The sequence below is a fragment of the Solanum dulcamara genome, chromosome 7 (genome assembly GCF_947179165.1).
Source record: "Solanum dulcamara chromosome 7, daSolDulc1.2, whole genome shotgun sequence".
Classification (NCBI taxonomy): domain Eukaryota; kingdom Viridiplantae; phylum Streptophyta; class Magnoliopsida; order Solanales; family Solanaceae; genus Solanum; species Solanum dulcamara.
Genome location: NC_077243.1, coordinates 12115579 through 12134122, shown reverse-complemented (window position 1 = coordinate 12134122; position 18544 = coordinate 12115579). Strand labels below are relative to the sequence as shown.

Genomic DNA, 18544 nt, shown 5'->3' with positions numbered 1-18544 from the left:
TACCTATAATATGGGTGTTAAAATGAGCCCAAAAATAGGTAATCCACCCAACCTGCCTAAACTTTTATGGGTTGGGCTCAAAATAATTTGTATTGGGTCAATCTCAACCCATTCAGGCATGAATCTATTTTAAAAAGAGGAAATTTTGAAAACAATAATATTTTAGTATTAATAGGACTCTCTGGTAAGATATTAATATTTATTGAAAAAGATAATATTTTGACTTGCTATTTCGCCTTCTTTTTGTATTTTTTTTATTTAATAGAATAATAAAAAAAAGGGCAGCCCGGTGCACTTAAGCTCCCGCTATGCGCAGGGTCCGGAGAAGGGCCCGACCACAAGGGTCTATTGTAATAGAATATAAGTAATAAAAACAGATTGGAAAAAATTATAGGAGAATTTCTTTCAAATATGGTAATGCTCCTTACGTTACGTACTAGGAAATCCAAATAGGCGACTTGAATTATAAAAACATGTAGAAGTTTATCAATGGTCAAATATCAGCCTAAAAAGTCGGAAATACAACATAATTAATTATTAAATTTTAAGGTTTATTACAAGAAAAATACTTCAATACCCCCAAGGATACAAGTCTAAACAGGTATAAGAGCTTCTAAAGATACAAAGTATAAATAAAAAGAAAACACAGCTCCCATCATAAGGAATGGAGAGTAGAAATTGTTGGGGACTCATCTTCGTTTTCACCTATGAAACATCATTGATCTTGCAACCAGACTATGCCAAGTGGCTGTCACGACCCAAGCCTAGGGCCTAGACGTGACACGGCGAATGAGATACCCGAAGGTACCTCACCCAAGCTTCTTAGCATTTATTAAGCATTTCATTGATAATGGTAAATAATAATAAGCAGAAATAAAAACATTTCATCCATTTATCTCCAAACATACCTCTACTAATAAACTTGGCGGGGGCTAAGACATGTCCCTAACTCACCCTCAATATAAGTGCCACAAAAAGTTTTAATAAAAGTCTTACTATTCTACATAACAAAAGCTTAGAATAAAAAGGATGTTGTTCCCGAAATATGGGAACTCACCACAAGCAAATCTTCAAACTAATACGAGTTAGCCATGTGGAGGAGATCGAGGAGCGACGTCGGTTCCTACATGGTGATATCATGTAGGCAAAAGTATGCATTAATACTTTGAATGTACTAAGTATGTGAGTATGCTATGAAATGAAGAACATAAGAGGGACATGAGAAATCAATATTCATAAGTGAATGAATGCGTTAGACATCATCATATGAAACCTTAAAATATTTATTTTTGTGGGGAAATGACCATAACCGATATTTAAGACTATGCGAGCTATTACATGAAATCCAACATAACCCCCTACGTTGGCACGGGGAGACTACTTGCCGGGTAGAACTCCATTCAATTTACATTCATTCATTTAACATTTGGTGGCTACAAGGGACTAGCCGACAAGGGCTCCTATGGTGGTACATAGTTAATGCAATATGAGACTTTACTTAAGGACCCCTTAGGTCGAGTCCCCATCTACATGCTACATTCGGTGCTAGGTCAAATCCCACAGAATAATATTTATATATCATAATAACATAAGCATTGTATAACTTTAGACATTAAATCATCATCGGTGGAATAGCTCATTAAAACCTTTGGTTTATAATATCATCGTGACTACCATGCCCTATTTACCGTTCTACTAATGAACCTTGATTTATAAGAAAATTAGGTCTACAATCAGTGATGGCATTCCGGGTACCATGCTAATCGGACCTTCCATTTTGGGAAAATGTTCAAAAGTATTGACGGCCTATAGGGAGGTCAAACATGTCATATCATAACCTTAAACATTTCATTTGATTCAATGTGAGAATTATCCTTTCACATTGAAACCTCACTTTGGCTAAGAAGCCCTTTCATCGATCAAACATTCAATCATTTCACAAGACTCCCTTAAATATAGGCATTTGCTTCATAGACTTTCATTTAGAGTCAAACTTTCAATCCAACTTCATTTCAACATAAGAAGACTAGGTGGGTTCATTTCATATAACTTTCAAATACATTTAAAAGAATACATGTATGCATGAGAGTGATATGAATGCATCAAATCAAACATCTTAAAAATAACCCACCATATGCACTTTAAAACTACTTTCAAGCCTTCATATAAGAGCCCGTTTGGATTGGCTTTAAGTTGGTCAAAACCAACTTAAAGCCCCTTTTCAGCTTTTGGACGTGTTTGCCTAATGCTGACTTTAAGTCAGAAAGTTCTTAAAGTCAATCAAAAATGAAAAGTTAGGATTTCTAACTTTTTTTTTTCTAAGTGCTTAAAGTCATTTTCTTTGACCATGGAAATTACTTTTATATCCCTTATATTTTAACTAAATTCCCAAACTACCCTTTTTATTCTTTTAACCCTAAAATTCACATAATTTTCCTCATTTAAGCACTTTTATCCAAACACTCAACTGCTTATTTATAAAAATAACTTTCAGCACTTTAAAGTTCTAAAAGCACTTCATACATAAAAGTCACTTTTTTTAAGCCCATCCAAACGGGCTCTAAGTACCTTGATAAACCATCCATTTCATGTAAATAAGAATCAACATAAGTCAACATAGGTAATAAACTTCAAATATTCAAGAATCTATACATTTAGAATCATGGTATGAAAATTCCTAAAATTTCTCCTCACTTGAAATTAAGAGTCAATACACATATATATACCAATAGGAGTAAATAAACTTAAATATACCATAATCTATGCATTTGGAACCATTATGTAAAATAACATAAGATTTCATCATTAAATTTGATATACAAAGTTGAGAAAATATTTGGGCTCCATGGGTGAACGAACCCATTGATGAAAACCCACATACCTTAGGGAGGAACTTGAAGAAGATTTGGAGAATTCTTGGTCTTCAATGAGGAGCCTTGAATCCTTGAGTTTGATAGAAAAATTGGAGGGGATTATTTGAGAGAGGAGAGGATGAAGTTTAGGGTTCTTTAGAGAGGTAAAAGGCTGAAAAATGACTCCCAAACATGCCCAAGTTCGTGTATATACATTTAGGGAAAATGCCCAAGTTGCCCTTCATCAAAAAATCTAGAAAATAGGCAAAAAGACTGCTGGCGCTATAGCTGGCGCGACGCGCCAGCACCCAAACTACTGAGGCTAGTTTGCCTGAAATTCTGCAGAGATAATTTGTGGTAAAATGGTCATAACTTTTGACTTCGAACTCCAAAAATTTCAATCTTGGTGGCGTTGGAAAGAAGACTCGAAGAACTTTAATTTGGTAGGTCGTGGGACACCCAGTTCGTTATATTCCAAAAGATATGGTCATTAGAAGTTGACCCTTATACGAACTCATTCGGAAACTTGGTCGAGACTAATTCTTTGGACTCGACTTGGTTTTAGGGATCCCTTATGACCCTAAACCACATATAATACCCTTAAATTTCTTAGAAATTGATCCTAACTCATGAATGCACTTCAAAGTCGTAGAGTACGATCCTATACGTACATGAAAAATGCTATGAGTCTTGGCGTAGAAATTTTTGGGGTGTTACAGTGGCATACCAAGAGTATTATCAGCACAAATAACAAGTACTGGAAGGCATCATCGGTCAACTCGATATCCACCGCATAATATAAAAAATCAAAAAGAAAAATCATGCTCTTAAGGAATTACACTTGATAATCTTTATGCATAAACTATCATCTTTCCCATTAACCTCATTAAAGTCATTTAAGCCTAACTCTTACCCTTCTAGTTGGTCTGTTGCCAACTCTAATACAGATCAATGCATAGCCCTTCTATCACATAGAGGAGTTTCTAAACTAACTAGGGCCACTACTAACTCTGTCTAACCTATCTACTATCTTTAGTTTTCACCCCAACACCTAGCCCTAGAATAATTAGCATCTCACTCTAAAGAGGGAAACATTTAGGTGGGCTAAGGCTCATGTTCTAACTACACTAGCCCGCTGTGGCGGGATTTATCCTGCTCTGGTGGCCTCGCCACAGCAGGATTCCTCCCACCATAGCGGCTAGCCTAGAGGCAGAAACTCCGAATTCTTTTCAAATCCTCCCTTTAACATATGTGCCATTAGGACATCAATAATATCTGACTTTAAGTGACTAATTTCACTTAATAATGCATCGATTGTTCTCCAATAATTTACCCATGACCTCATGCCTACGATGTGGACAAGTTTAGTAACCAAATCATAATCCAAACGGGTATATACATGAACACATTATCAATTTACTATTTTAGAGCAATATACTATTTCACAATGTAAATCTCAGATACTACAGGCAACATGGTAATACTTGAACCTTCGGTCCTTTCATATCAATTATTACACAAGATGGGCAAGCTCAATTATAATCGAGTCAGTTTCTCTATCATCACACATATAGTCAAGAACAATTCACAGATGATAGATACACAATAATTCTCTCTTAAAACCTATACTCAAATTACTAGTGTGTTGGCATGACACCCGATCCAAGAGTTAGTATGTGTCGAAATATGACACTCGATCCAATATATGTGTCGGAACACGACACCCGATTCAATATCAAAATCACAATGCATAATCATAGTCCACAACAAATAGTTCACATAGTTGCAAAATTAAGTAATCAGGCTCATTGCATATAATTATCCACAAATAGTCATTTTATTAGTTTATTTCATCAAGCCTTCTTTATTTAATACATCACTTTTGGGTAGAACAAGTTCAAGATTAAGGATTTCACAATCTTGGGATTGTAGACCCATCACAATAACATATCAATCATCCAACCATAATAATTAAATGCATGGTAAACATGACAACATTACTTAGTCACTATTAAGGGTCTCTTTATGATAAAGGTTAAACTATATCCTACAACCATTTATAGGTAATCAAATAGGTTCATGACATGAGACCTATCAATACTAAGTCATTTACATTCATCCTTCTATTTCATATTCACATTACTCAAGTAATTCTCAAGGAATAATCAACATAAATACACACAATTATCGATATAATCACATCCCTTTATATACATCAATAATTCATAACCCACGGGTTTTAAGATCTATTAACAACCCAGCAATAATCTACATTTAATCCTGCAAGAGTCATTGGCCTTCTAAATAGTTTTCACCAAGGTTAACATTCAAAGATTGGATCTTTATCACTAGTCACATAATTATCATGATTCACAACATACATTCCCACTCTAAACATCAATTGACAATCATTTAATTATTCAGACTCCATATCTGAAGGCCTAGGCATGAAATCTCCTGTCAATTTATATTATATTAAGCGATATGAACAAATTTATAACCACTCAATTGAGAAACCTAACCTACCTGGGTGACAAGCAGTTATAGAAGGATTAAAGAACGATCCTTAGCTTCTGAAGGGAAAAACTATGCAGACGAGCCTGAAATCTGTGGGTTGTAGCCTTCCTTGCACTAAAAATCCCTTCTTCCCTTCTCTCCAACCCTAGAGTAGCCTTTTGTTTTTTTTAGGGCAACCTTCATCTATTTTGGCACTTAAGGGAAGATGAAGATAATAAAAATATGCCCTTATTTAATTGTGGCCAGTCGAATCCCACCCTGGCGGCGTAGATCCTGCTCTAGCAGCTTAGCACAAACAATGCTCAGTAAAATAGGCATAACTTTTTACTCGAATTCTGAATGAGGCAACTTTGAATTGGAAAGAAGACTGATAGACCTTTAATTTGATAGATCATGGGACATATAATTAATTATAGGCTGAGAGATATGGTCATTTAAAATTGACCTTAGTTTAAACTCAAGTCCAAAACTAAATCGGAAAGACACTTTCGATTCAACTTTGAGATAAGAGCATAGTACGACCTTAATTTACAACTAATGTACTTCCATATCAAGGAATTGATCCTAGTTTTATGATAAAAGAGATTTGTATACCTTTAGCGCAAATATTTTTAGTAACGATGGGGTAGGTCATTACATCCCACCAACTACATTACTTTTTACATTAAGAAAGGCTGGAATAGTGAATTAGGGACTTTTAATCCCCTAAATAAAACTTTTTGTTCCAATAAACTATATACTACTGCCTCCCTTAGAATTGTGTTTTGTTGGCTTATTCACATGTTTATACTTAATTTCATTTTTTAAACCTCTTAGAGAAAATTTTGAATCCATCACTGGTTTTAAATAAGCCTTGACTATAAGGAAGCTATAAATTTTACAATCTTAAATCAGCCGCTTACATTAATATTATTACTGATTGCAGGGAGCTATCTACCTTCTAGTGAACCCCTTATACTCTGTAACTTTAGGGAGAAAAATCAAATGGCAGATGTTTTAGCTAAGAAGGGGGCTAAAATGGAGTATTACAATACGTGCAGATACCAGGAACTTTTGCCTTTATTTGTTTCAAATATAGGAGAGGCAGACAAAGTAAACTCTTTTTGTAAGACGTACGAGTCATATGTCTGCTACAAATGGTTGTAATAGTATTAGTACTATATCCCCACCCTCAAACACCGTCCAAGCCGCGCTACCACTACTATATAATTATGCATATTAAGTAGTATTATAATATATTATCCTTGTTTATAAAAAACAAACAAACAAATTACTTAAGGAAATGTTCAATGTAATATAATATACATCGATACTTGTTTTTCCATTTAGGTTGATCTAATCAAACTTGCTTTTGAATTTTGTAAATAATCTAAATTTATCCTTGTAAACTTACACATTAAGAACACAATCCATGAAATTTACACCTTCTTGGAAGAGTATGTGAAGAACTTCATGTAGAGAAGAGAGGGAGAAGATATTATTTCATTGAAAACATGAATACAACTGAGGAGAATCATCTCCTTTTATAGACTATATGGTGTGAACCATGTGATCATTTCTCACTAACTGAATGACAGTTGTAAGTAGTTAGTTACAAATTCTTAACTAACTATAGCTAATCATGTGATCCTGCTGACTGCACTACTAACTATACTACAACTTTCTTCCTTATACTCATACTTAGATACTTCTTAATATTCCCCTCAAGATTTAGGCTGAGTATATGTTGAATACTCCAAGCTTGGCTAATAACATATGATGAGGTGCTGCACCTAGGCCCTTTGTTAGTAGATCATCAGCCTGTTGTTTAGTGTTCACATAAGTAGGCAATATCAGTCCACTTTTGATCCTTTCCCTCACAAAATGACAGTCAATTTCTATATGTTTAGTCCTCTCATGAAATAGAAGATTATTGGCAATTTGTATTACTGCTTTACTGTAACAATGCAGCTTTACAAGTGTTTTGATCAACACATTCAGCTTCTTCAACACTTCGAGTATCCAGATTACCTCAGCAACAACAACCACCATGCTTCTTTATTTAGTTTCTGTAGAGCTTCTAACCACTGTTTGTTGCTTTTTGGATTTCCAAGATACAAGAGAATCTCCAAGTTTGATCAAGTATCCAAATACAGACCTTCTAGTATTAGGACATGATGCCCAATTCGAGTGACACAATGCTTCAATTTCTAGACTTATTGTGCTACTTAACAACAGATCTTGTCCAGGGCAACTTTTGATCTATCTAACTAACCTCAAGGCTGCTTCCTAGTGTGATAATTTGGGTTGTTGAATGAACTGTGAAAGTACTTGGACGTCAAAACTTATATTAGGTCTAGTTATAATTAGATATAGCAATCTTCCAATCAATCTTCGGTAGCTTGTAATGTCTTTAAGTATAGGATCATTAGTAACTCCAGTTAGCTCATCATGTTCTACTGTGGTGAGCTTAATATTTGCTTCTAAAGGTGTGTTCACTGACTTTGCACTACTCAAACCAATGTATGAGATAAACTCCAGAGCATATTTTCTCTGGTTGAGTAGTATACTAGTCTTGGACCTCATGTTCTCAATGCTTAGGAAGTATTTGAGGTCACCAAGATCCTTCATTTTGAACTTACTAAGCAGAGAGTCTTTTAATTCTTGTATCAATTTGTCACTGTTGCCTGTCAGGAGTAAATCATCCACATCGATAAGGATTACAATTATGGCTTCACCATCCTTTTTGTGAATAGGAAATGCTCATATGGACTTTATGAGTAACCAGTAGATAATAACACCTCAGCCAACTTTAGATTTTACACCTTAGAGTCCTGTTTTAGACCATAAATAGATTTTATCAGCTTACATACCTTGTTCCCCCTGCCTCTGAAAAACCTAAGGCATATCCATATAGACTTCTTTAATGAGATCACCTTGTAAGAAAGCATTATGGAAATCCATTTGTTGAAAAGGCCAGTTGTGTGAGGCTGCTACACTGATAAAAGTCTTGACTGTGACCATTTTAGCCACAAGAGAAAAAGTCTCATGATAGTCTAGACCCTCCTGTTGACTATATTTCTTGGAAACTAACCTGACTTTGTGTATTTCAATTGCACCATTAGCTTGAAGTTTAACTTTGTACACCCATTTGGAATCAATAGGCTTCTTACCAGGTGGAAGATCAACTACTGTCCAAGTCTTGTTGAGTTCTAGAGCCTCTATTTCTTCCAGCATAGCTGCCACCCACTCTTTACACTTAGATGCTTCTTTGAAACAAGACTTATTAGAACTACTTGTCTTGGAATAATCAATATAATTTCCTATGGGATAAAGATAGGCATGAGCTTGTTTTGGAGGATAAGGGATAATGTAGTCCTTATGCCAAATAGGAGGTCTACTAGATCTACTTGGCCTTGTAGTAGTGAACTCAGATGTAGGTGGAATAATAGTAGTATCTGCAGCTGTTGTATCAGGAATACCAAGGCCTGCATCATGTTCTAATGATGTACCTGCAACTGTTGTATCAAGAATATCAAGGCCTGCATCATGTTCTAATGATATATCCTCAATTCATTGTGTGGTACCATTCTCTACCACTGTTGGAACTGGCACATATGTAGATATATCTTGTAATGCCTCAGGGTGAAGGTCAACACAAGTTCAGTAACTACTTTAGTAACTGCATCAGGGCAAGTATTGGTGTCACAGTCAACTAATTCTTGTGAGACAAGAGTGAATAGATCATCTGAGATGGTGGAGGCTGAGGAAAATTCATGTTCTAAGAACCTTATATCTATACTAACATGAAAAGAGTGAGATTCCAAATCAAAAATTTTGTATCCCTTTTGAGTTTCAACATATCCTATAAACACTCTCTTCTTTGTTGTAGGAGCAAATTTATTAGACCTGGACAATGTAGAGGTAAAACATAAACAACTAAACACCTTTAAACGATCCAGTAGGGATCCTATGAATGAGATAGACTACTACTTTTACACAATAACCCCAATATATGATTGGAATAAAAGCTTGAAATCTTAAGGCTCTAGTAACATTTAATATATATATCTATGCTTTCTTTCAACCACCCCATTTTGTTGAGGTGTGTATGGAGAAGAAGTCTAATGAACAATGCCAAGAAAGGCAAATAAATCTTTGCATTTTGAATTCATAAACTCTGTTCCATTGTCAGATCTCAACTCTTTCACCTTGATACCAAATTGAGTATTCACCATTAACAAGTAGTCTTTCAATACAGAATAAACTTCAGTTTTGGACTGAATCAAACATGCCCATGAATATCTGTTGTAATCATCTACTAGAGTAACAAAATACTGCTTTATATCATAAGTTGAAGTTCTATAGGAACCCCATACATCTACATGAATGAGCTGAAATATAGCACTAGACTTGTGAGAATTACCAGGAAAACTAAGCCTACTTCATTTTGTCTGAGGACATATATGACAACACATGTGTTTAGACAAACTAAGACTCAAAGATGATATATGCTGTATAGTTGTATATGATGGATGTCCAAGTCTCAAGTGCCAAGAGTAGTTAAACTGTCATATTTTATTGCAGCACGTGTTACTACTTTTATTGAATCCTTCAAAAAGTAAAGACCTTCAGATTCTCTATCAATCCCAATAACCTTGCCACTATAGAGGGCCTGTAGTACACAAAAATTAGGAAAGAAACTAACACTACATAACAGATCTTTAATTAGCTTGGCAACTAGTAACAAGTTAAATTTAAAGCCGGGTACATGCAATACATCTTTGACTGTGTAACTTTCCAGAATAGTAGAATGACCTGTTCCTGTTATTTTGCTTTATTTTCTATTGGAAGATGAACTGTGCTTGAACCTTTACCACCTAGGCAACTCAATTCAGCTAACAAATCCTTGCAGGAGATGTAATATGGTGAGTAGCACCAGAATCAATGATCCAGTCTTGTGCAGAAGTGCTAGGTATTAGTAATGCATTACCTAGTAAATTTGCTCTGCATTCATCAACATTTCCTCCTGTATTGTCCCTGAGATTTTGCATATGATTGTACTCTTTTTTAGTGAGTGTGAGTCCATGGCCTTGTTCCTCATTATTGGTATAATTGGCATGAGGCTTGAAACCTCCAGATTGGCTATTGTTAGTTGATTTGTATCCACTGGTGACACCTTGAGAGACTCCTATACCTTGATTTCTTTACTCATAAAATCTGCAGGATATCCTATCACTTTATAACAATACTTGCTCAAGTGATTCTTATAACCATAGTGCTCACATGCAACATCCAGTAGCTTTTTATCTTTAATGTTCTGCTTTCTAATTGTTAACATGGTAAGTGATTCCTTGTGAATGTCTATAACTCAAGTAACCTCTAACGTTCCTCTTGAATCACTATAGCATATGCCTGATTTACACTAGGCACAACAATTTTAAGTAGTATATCACTTCTAACATGGCTGTAAGACTCATTTAGGCCCATTAAGAACATCAATAATCTTTGTTGACTAAGGTGTTCAATGTAAGGTTTTGCCTCATCACAATTACACAATGGTGCTGGCACTAACACATCTAATTTATTCCATAGATCTCTTAATTTGGAATAGTAAGAAGTCACATAATCAGTACCTTGCCTTAAAGTAGATACATCTGACCAAAGTTGTTAAACTCTAGTAAGATTAGATTTATCGAACCTCTCCTTGAAATCATTCCACACTCATTTTGCATTCGATGTATAGACAATTGTGGTAACTAGTTCTGTAGCCACTGTGCTACTGATCCACGAAAGAACCACAACATTACATCTTTCTCATTGAGCTACTAACTCTACTTTATATGAACTTTTCATACAAGATCCATCAACAAATCCAAGCTTGTTCTTTGCCAATAATGCAAGTCGAAATGATCTACTCCATAGTCCATAATTCTCAGGACATGTAGGTTTTGTCGCAATTAGAGATTCACCTGGTGTATCTGAAGATTGAAGATGAAGTGGATGATTATGTCCTAAAGTTGCTACTATTAATGCTGCTTCTGTTGCGTCTCCTATGGTAGAATTTCAATCAGTGAAATGAACTAAAAACTTTGTACGCAACTAGTGATTCCAGTCTCACCGCTTTGATACCATGTAAACTTACATATTAAGAACTGAATCCATGGAAGTTACACCTCCATGGAAGAGTATGTGACGAACTCCATAAAGAGAAGAGAGGGAGAAGATATTATTTCATTAAAAACTTGAATACAATTGAGGAGATTCATCTCCTTTTATAGACTATGTGGTGTGAACCATATGATCATTTCTCACTAACTGAATGACACCTGTAAATATTTAGTTATATAACAAATTCCTAACTAACGATAGCTAACCATGTGATCCTGCTGGCTGTACTATTAACTGCACTACAACTTCCTTCCTTATACTCATACTTAGCTACTTCTTAATAATCCTATTATTGTTAGTCCATTAGGACTAAATCAGGCTATTTAGATATGGAAAAGAATTGGAACGAGACCTTTTAACGGAAGTACTCTAATACGAACTTTGCCATATAAAATGAAATGAAGAGATCGAAGAAACAAATAAAAAAAATGAGAGAGGGAATATACACATATCCATAAATGTACCAATATATTACAGAGGAAATAAATAGTCTTATACATCCATTATTTAGACAACACAAACAGGTACATTACGTTATTCATATATTTTCGTCCAAACAAATCTATCACACAATCGATTTTATTCCGTAACGATTATCCTTAACGAACACAACTGGGAACCTATAGCCAATATTTAGAGCCAAACGCCTTTGTCCATCGACATAATCGATGGTGATTTCACTGCAGTTCTCTTCATAATTATTAGGACAAAACATCAACATGTACATAGAATTAATAATATGATCATCATCGACATTTAATTTCTTAATCTGAAACCAAGTGGTTACTTTCGAAGGATTTCCTGTCTCTCCACCATTAGTTGACAAGAAAGCTGGGCTCAATGCAGTTCCTGGGAAATTACCTTCCACTTCCCACACTGTGTTGTTACAAATCCCAGTTGGATTGTCAAGATAGAACTTAATGTTAAGATCAGTGGATTCAGTGATTTCTATTTGCTTTCGTGCCTTAGGTGTGAAAAACACTGCCATTCCTTGGTCCAAATTTACCGGGGTCTGCACCACCTGTAATTAACCAAAATGATCAACGTGTTGAAATATTATATAATCAAGTATCTTATTTTTATGCGTAGGTATTTGATTGAATACATAACTGTACAAGCTAAGCATATACAATAAATGACGTCTTATGTCCAAATATATTTGTACTATCAGTTTAGATATTCACTATAAAAATGGATTGACAATTTTTACTTTATGAATTGGTTTTTTATTGGACTAGGATTAATTTCTTATTATGATATCGGAGATTCAGAGTCTAGGTTCATTTCAATTTATTGGTTCACTTGATGTTTGGACTCATGTTATATTATTCACATTTTATACGTTCAATTCAGAACGTACAAAGGTGTTAGATCCCATATATAAATGACAGTCTGGTGCACTAAAGCTCACGCTATGTGCGGGGTCCGGAGAAGATCCTGACTATAATGGTCTATTGTACGCAGCCTTACCTTGCATCTCTGCTAGAGGCCATATATGTTGGCAATTAATTTAAAATCGAATCTTCTTATAAGTTTTTGGAGCTAGCTTTTGGAGTTGAGTTACTTAAATTCGAGATCCTTTCTTATCAAGATGATCCATACAAATCATGTCATTAAAAGTAAATTGAAAACCAGATTTCGACTTACATATAACTAGAGAAAGACATGTACAATACCAATCTTTGGTACCAACTATATATATAAAAAAGGAACGTATATACGTCATATAAAATAAAAATATACATATTTTCTTTGACAGTTTAATCTGTTAAATTAGATGATTTTAACAAACCTGAAATGGACAGACGAAGTTAGCATCAGCAGCTCCATCTTTAGCTTCGAATATCGGTCCTCTCGTAACTCCGCCTCCTCCTCCGACTAATATTGGTGGCATGACCACAAAGTACCTGGAGTCTGATCTGAGAATTTCACCATTAGTGTCACGTACCACCTGCAACACTTGATTAGGAGTTGTTGTAGCACATGAAGAGGAAAATGCAAGAACAAGTGAAATAAGCAAAACAACTCTCTTCATTTTGTTAAAATTAATTAATTAATTGATAGAGGAGCTCTAAATGTAGCTCTAATTTATAGATAACAAGAACCCAAAATGATACGTTCACGCTTATAATTGAAAAAAAAAACATGTTTATTATGAAAATCTACAAAAGATATTATATAAAAGCTTACTGTTAAAAGTTTATTGAAGAAAAAAATTCTTTACAGCTAACATATATAAAATATTTGTTTAGAACAGACACCAAAACAAGGACAATGCTTTTCATTTTTATCGGTATTTGTTATATTTTACTACTCTATATAAGGGAGAATAGAAAATTTTTGTAGTTTTCACAAGGATAATATAATATTTTAAAGAATTTTAGTTTTTTTTTTGTCATTTTGGGTCTAGTTGATCTATGAGAGTATGATTTTTTTGGATCACTTTTATACCTTATCTGATTATATTATAGATTATTTATCCTTATGCATTATGAAAAATCTAAGCAACTTTAGAGTCAATTTTTTCCCCCAAATTGGAGCTTTTATTAGATCTCACCATACCTTCAAAGATTTCCAAATAGCCCAACTTGATTTAAATATTAATGACTTCAAAGTTCCTTTATCCAACTTATTAATCTAGATAAGGTTGTTTGCGTGTCTATAAATTCTTCAATAAAATCAACTTAAATTAAATTATTTAAAAAGAAATTGCCATGTCTTCATTTATACTTCATCTGTCTCAAATTTTCTGAGATTTCTAAATATAATTATCTCAATTATTTGTCACTTTGAAACTTCAAAACAATTAATTTTCCCTCATTTTTTCCTTAGTAGTGATTGTTATCAAAACTACAAACACATTAATAAAGTAAATATTTAGTGAAGAAAAATGATATCTTAAGACATAAATAATGATAAAATAATAAAAAATCAATCTAATTAATAACCTTTTCAAAAGAGCGTGTAAATTGAAACATAATTTGAAAAGGATGGAGTCCATATATATATATATATATATATATATATATAAAATGTAGAAGGGACACAAATGAAATTTTCTGGAATATGTTTGCTTTAAAAGATTTAGTAGTTTATTATAATATTAAGTCACTTGTGTATTTTTTATATTTGCAAATTTTCTGCAAAACTTTCTTCATAAATAACTTCTTTCTTTAAATAGGAAAAGCAATCTTCTAGTGTGGTCTTTTCCGATATGAATACTTATTAATAAAGTATAATTAACATGTCATTATACTAAATTAATTATGGAGTAGAAGAAATAATATGAAACAAATTATTCTTTCTTAATTGCATTTCTTATTTTTATATTTTAAGTTTGGAGGACCTCCTCTAAATATTAGAGATAGTAAAGTTTGTTTGAATTCAAAAATCGGGTATTGCTTTTAACCATAATATTTTTTAAGGGGTTTGTTTTAGTTAATTAGATGTTCATCTTTTAGAGGCGATATTAAAATAAAATCTGAAAAAAATAAGCACCTTATATCTAAATAAGATCATATATTATTAAATATAGAAATATTTTATTTTTATTTACCAAACATCACCAATTTTATAAACTAAAGTAGATTTTTCCATTCTCCAATTCAATTTTTATTTCCATTTTTGTGGCTTAAAATTAGGGGACGCTTAATGCATGAATTGTTCAGTTTTACCAATTTCAGTATTTCACAACGTCTCCTTTATGTCGTTCTTCCCCCGTCCTCCCACATTGTCCATCATCCTCCAACTACGTACACATCAAATAAGAATTTAAATGCTACGTCTAATGAATTTTTAATCTAAAATTTGTAGTTATTTAGATAAAACTTGAGCTAGTTTTGGACTGAAATTCAATCCTAGTTCATTGAAGTTTAAAGTTACTACAGAATTTGAATAAATGTATTAAAGTTGTTTTATAATTGTATGTTGAGATTTTAAGAAAATTGTTTTTAAAATTTAAGTAAGCATGTATGTTAACATAGTTGTATGAATATTGTATAGAAGTTATATAGTTATTATACACGAAATTGTGAATGAAATTCTAATCCTTGAGCGAGACATACATATTTTATACCAATTTTATAAAAAATTACACACGCAAAACATAAGCAAAATTTTAGGTCTTGAGCGAGATATACATATTTGGTAGTGAACCCTGGTTAATAGGTGGATGAAGCACTATAAAGGTGAGAGTAAGGGGTTACTTGTATGTTATTGTGGGCAGGGACATAAACTCTTATTGCTTATGATCTTCTTTTATTTTCCTTTATATTATGCGGTGGGTATTAAATTGACCAATAATGTCTATCAGTTTGTGTTGTTTGTATTGATACTATTCTTGCAATACCACTTGGCATAGTCTGATTGCAGGGTCAGTGAATTTTCTTAAGTGAAGGTGAAGACGATCCTCTGTCAGCTTTTACTTTTTCCCCCATTGTGGTTGGAGTTGTGTCTTTTCATTTTATCTTATACCCTGTTTCTTTAGAGCTCTTGTACCTGTTTTAGACTAGTATCTTTGAGGGTGGGTTTAGACATTATCTTGTATAAAACTTGAGTTCTTGAATTATTACAGGCTTAATGAAACTTCTTGACTTACTATTTAAATTTTTCCGTAATTTTTGCAATATTTACAACAACAACAACAACTCAGTGAAATTCCACAACATGGGGTCTGGAGAGAGTAGAGTGTACGCAGACCTTACTTCTACCAAGGTAGGACGACTATTTTCTAGAGACCTTCGGCTCAATAAAATTATAAAAAGATGTCAGATAAGGTGAAGAAATTAAAAGCGTTATGGGAAAAATAAAAAACAAATAACGAAAGCATCACAGATAAAATAAAGTATTCAAAGTATAGAAAATAATAAATAATAACAGAAATAACAAAAATAACAGAAATACAGAAATCGGAGCACACAAAGTTGTAACTCGCTAATGCGCCTATGAATAGGGAAGAATACGAGACTATGTACTAGCCTTCTACCCTAATGTAGGTCCTTCACACCCTCCTATCTAAGGTCATGTCCTCGGTAAGCTGTAACTGTGCCATGTCCTGTCTAATGACCTCTCCCCAATACTTCTTCGACCTACCCCTACCTCTTCTGTAACCATCCATGGCCAGCCTCTCACACCTCCGCACTGGAGCATCTATTTCTTTCCTCTTTACATGCCCAAACCATCTCAGTCGCATTTTCTGCATCTTGTCTTCCACCGAGGCCACTCCCACCTTGTCCCTAATAGCCTCATTTCTAATCCTTTCATTCTTGGTGAGCCCATACATCCATCTCAACATTCTCATCTCGGCAACTTTCATCTTTTGAACGTGGGAAGTCTTAACTGGCCAACACTCCGCCCCATACAACATAACCGGTCTAACCACCACTTTGTAGAACTTGCCCTTAAGTTTTGGTGGCACCTTCTTGTCACATAGCACTCCGTAAGCGAGCCTCCATTTCATCCACCCTACCCCAATATGATGTGTGACATCATCGTCAATCTCTCCGCTGCCTTGCATGATAGACCCAAGATACTTGCAACTATTTCTCTTTTGGATGGACTGGGCACCAAGCCTACCTTCCACGCCAACCTCCTGAGGTATGTTACTGAACTTGCACTCTAAGTACTCTGTCTTGGTCCTACTCAGCTTAAACCCTTTAGACTCCAAGGTATGTCTCCAATCCTCCAGCTTAGCTTTAACTCCGCTATGAGTCTCACTAATCAGGACTATGTCATCCGCGAAAAGCATACACCATGGCACCTCACCTTGAATTTATCGCGTCAATCCATCCATCACCAAGGCAAATAAAAATGGACTAAGAGCTGATCCTTGATGCAACCCCATCACCACTGGAAAGTGCTCTGAGTCCTCTCTTACTGTCCTTATCCTGGTTTTGGCTCCCTCGTACATGTCCTTGATCACCCTAATGTATGCCACAGGTACACCTTTAGCCTCCAAACATGTCCATAGCATTTCTCTTGGAACTTTATCGTAAGCCTTTTCTAGGTCGATGAATACCATATGCAAGTCCCTCTTCCTCTCCGTATGCTTCTCCACCAGTCTCCTCATAAGATGGATGGCTTCTGTAGTTGAGCATCCCGGCATAAATCCAAACTGGTTCTTTGAAATAGACACGTCTCTCCTCACCCTCATCTCCACCACTCTTTCCCACACTTTCATAGTATGGCTTAGTAGTTTGATACCTCTATAGTTGTTGCAACTTTGGATATCCCCTTTGTTTTTGTATGAAGAGATCATTACGCTCGATCTCCATTCTTCGGGCATCGTTGCCGTTTTAAAAATGACATAATTTCTGCAATATTTATTTCATATAAAAAGTTAAAAATTCTTCTACTTAAGTTTTAAAGTCAACCTATTAGAACTGTGGGCCTCACCCGTCTACTACTCGACCTTAAGGTGCTCGCTCTACCAATAAATTACATCGTGACAATTATAAACAACACCATGGTTATCTAAAAGTAGAATATATTGCAATATCATATGCTCCACTAACATTGTCACGTTTTATTATAACATTATTTGACTTCAACTAGAGTAGTTGATAAGAATGGAAAACTTGTCTGCTGCTGCTTTCGTTTCTTTCTTCTTTAATATCACTATTTTATGTCAATCCATATTCCCTTTAATGCTCGACTAATAAAATTTCTTAATTTTTAAACGGAAAAGAAAGGGCCAAAAATATCTCCATCACTCTTCAATAAAGGAACAAGGGAGAGGAGATTCAAACTTTTGATAAAAGTGTTATAGTCCGTTTGGATTGGCTTATAAATTATTTATATTTGATTTAATTTATTTTTTTGGTTTATAAGCTGAAAACAACTTATAAACTACTTAAAATATGTTAAGCCAAACAAGCACTTCATTTTATTTTGATGGGGTTTGGGTCGGATTAAATGAGGAAAGGGGGTAATTTAATTGAAATCGGTTATTTTTGGTGGATTTGATAGATTCTGTCCAATTAAAAGGTAATTTCGTTAAGTTTCATAATAATAGGAGTATTATCAGC

At 34.4% G+C, this 18544-nt stretch overlaps 1 protein-coding gene across 1 annotated transcript; it reads right to left on the bottom strand.

The window, feature by feature from the left end:
* Nucleotides 1–11948: 11948 nt before the first annotated feature.
* LOC129895896 (miraculin-like) lies at nucleotides 11949–13584 on the bottom strand. Its single transcript, XM_055971679.1, has 2 exons — nucleotides 13312–13584; nucleotides 11949–12540 (listed from the first exon to the last, which is right to left on the bottom strand). The coding sequence occupies exons 1-2, from the start codon at nucleotides 13552–13554 to the stop codon at nucleotides 12085–12087; spliced, it is 699 nt and encodes a 232-aa protein (XP_055827654.1). The 5' UTR covers nucleotides 13555–13584; the 3' UTR covers nucleotides 11949–12084.
* Between the last annotated feature and the right edge of the window lie 4960 nt (nucleotides 13585–18544).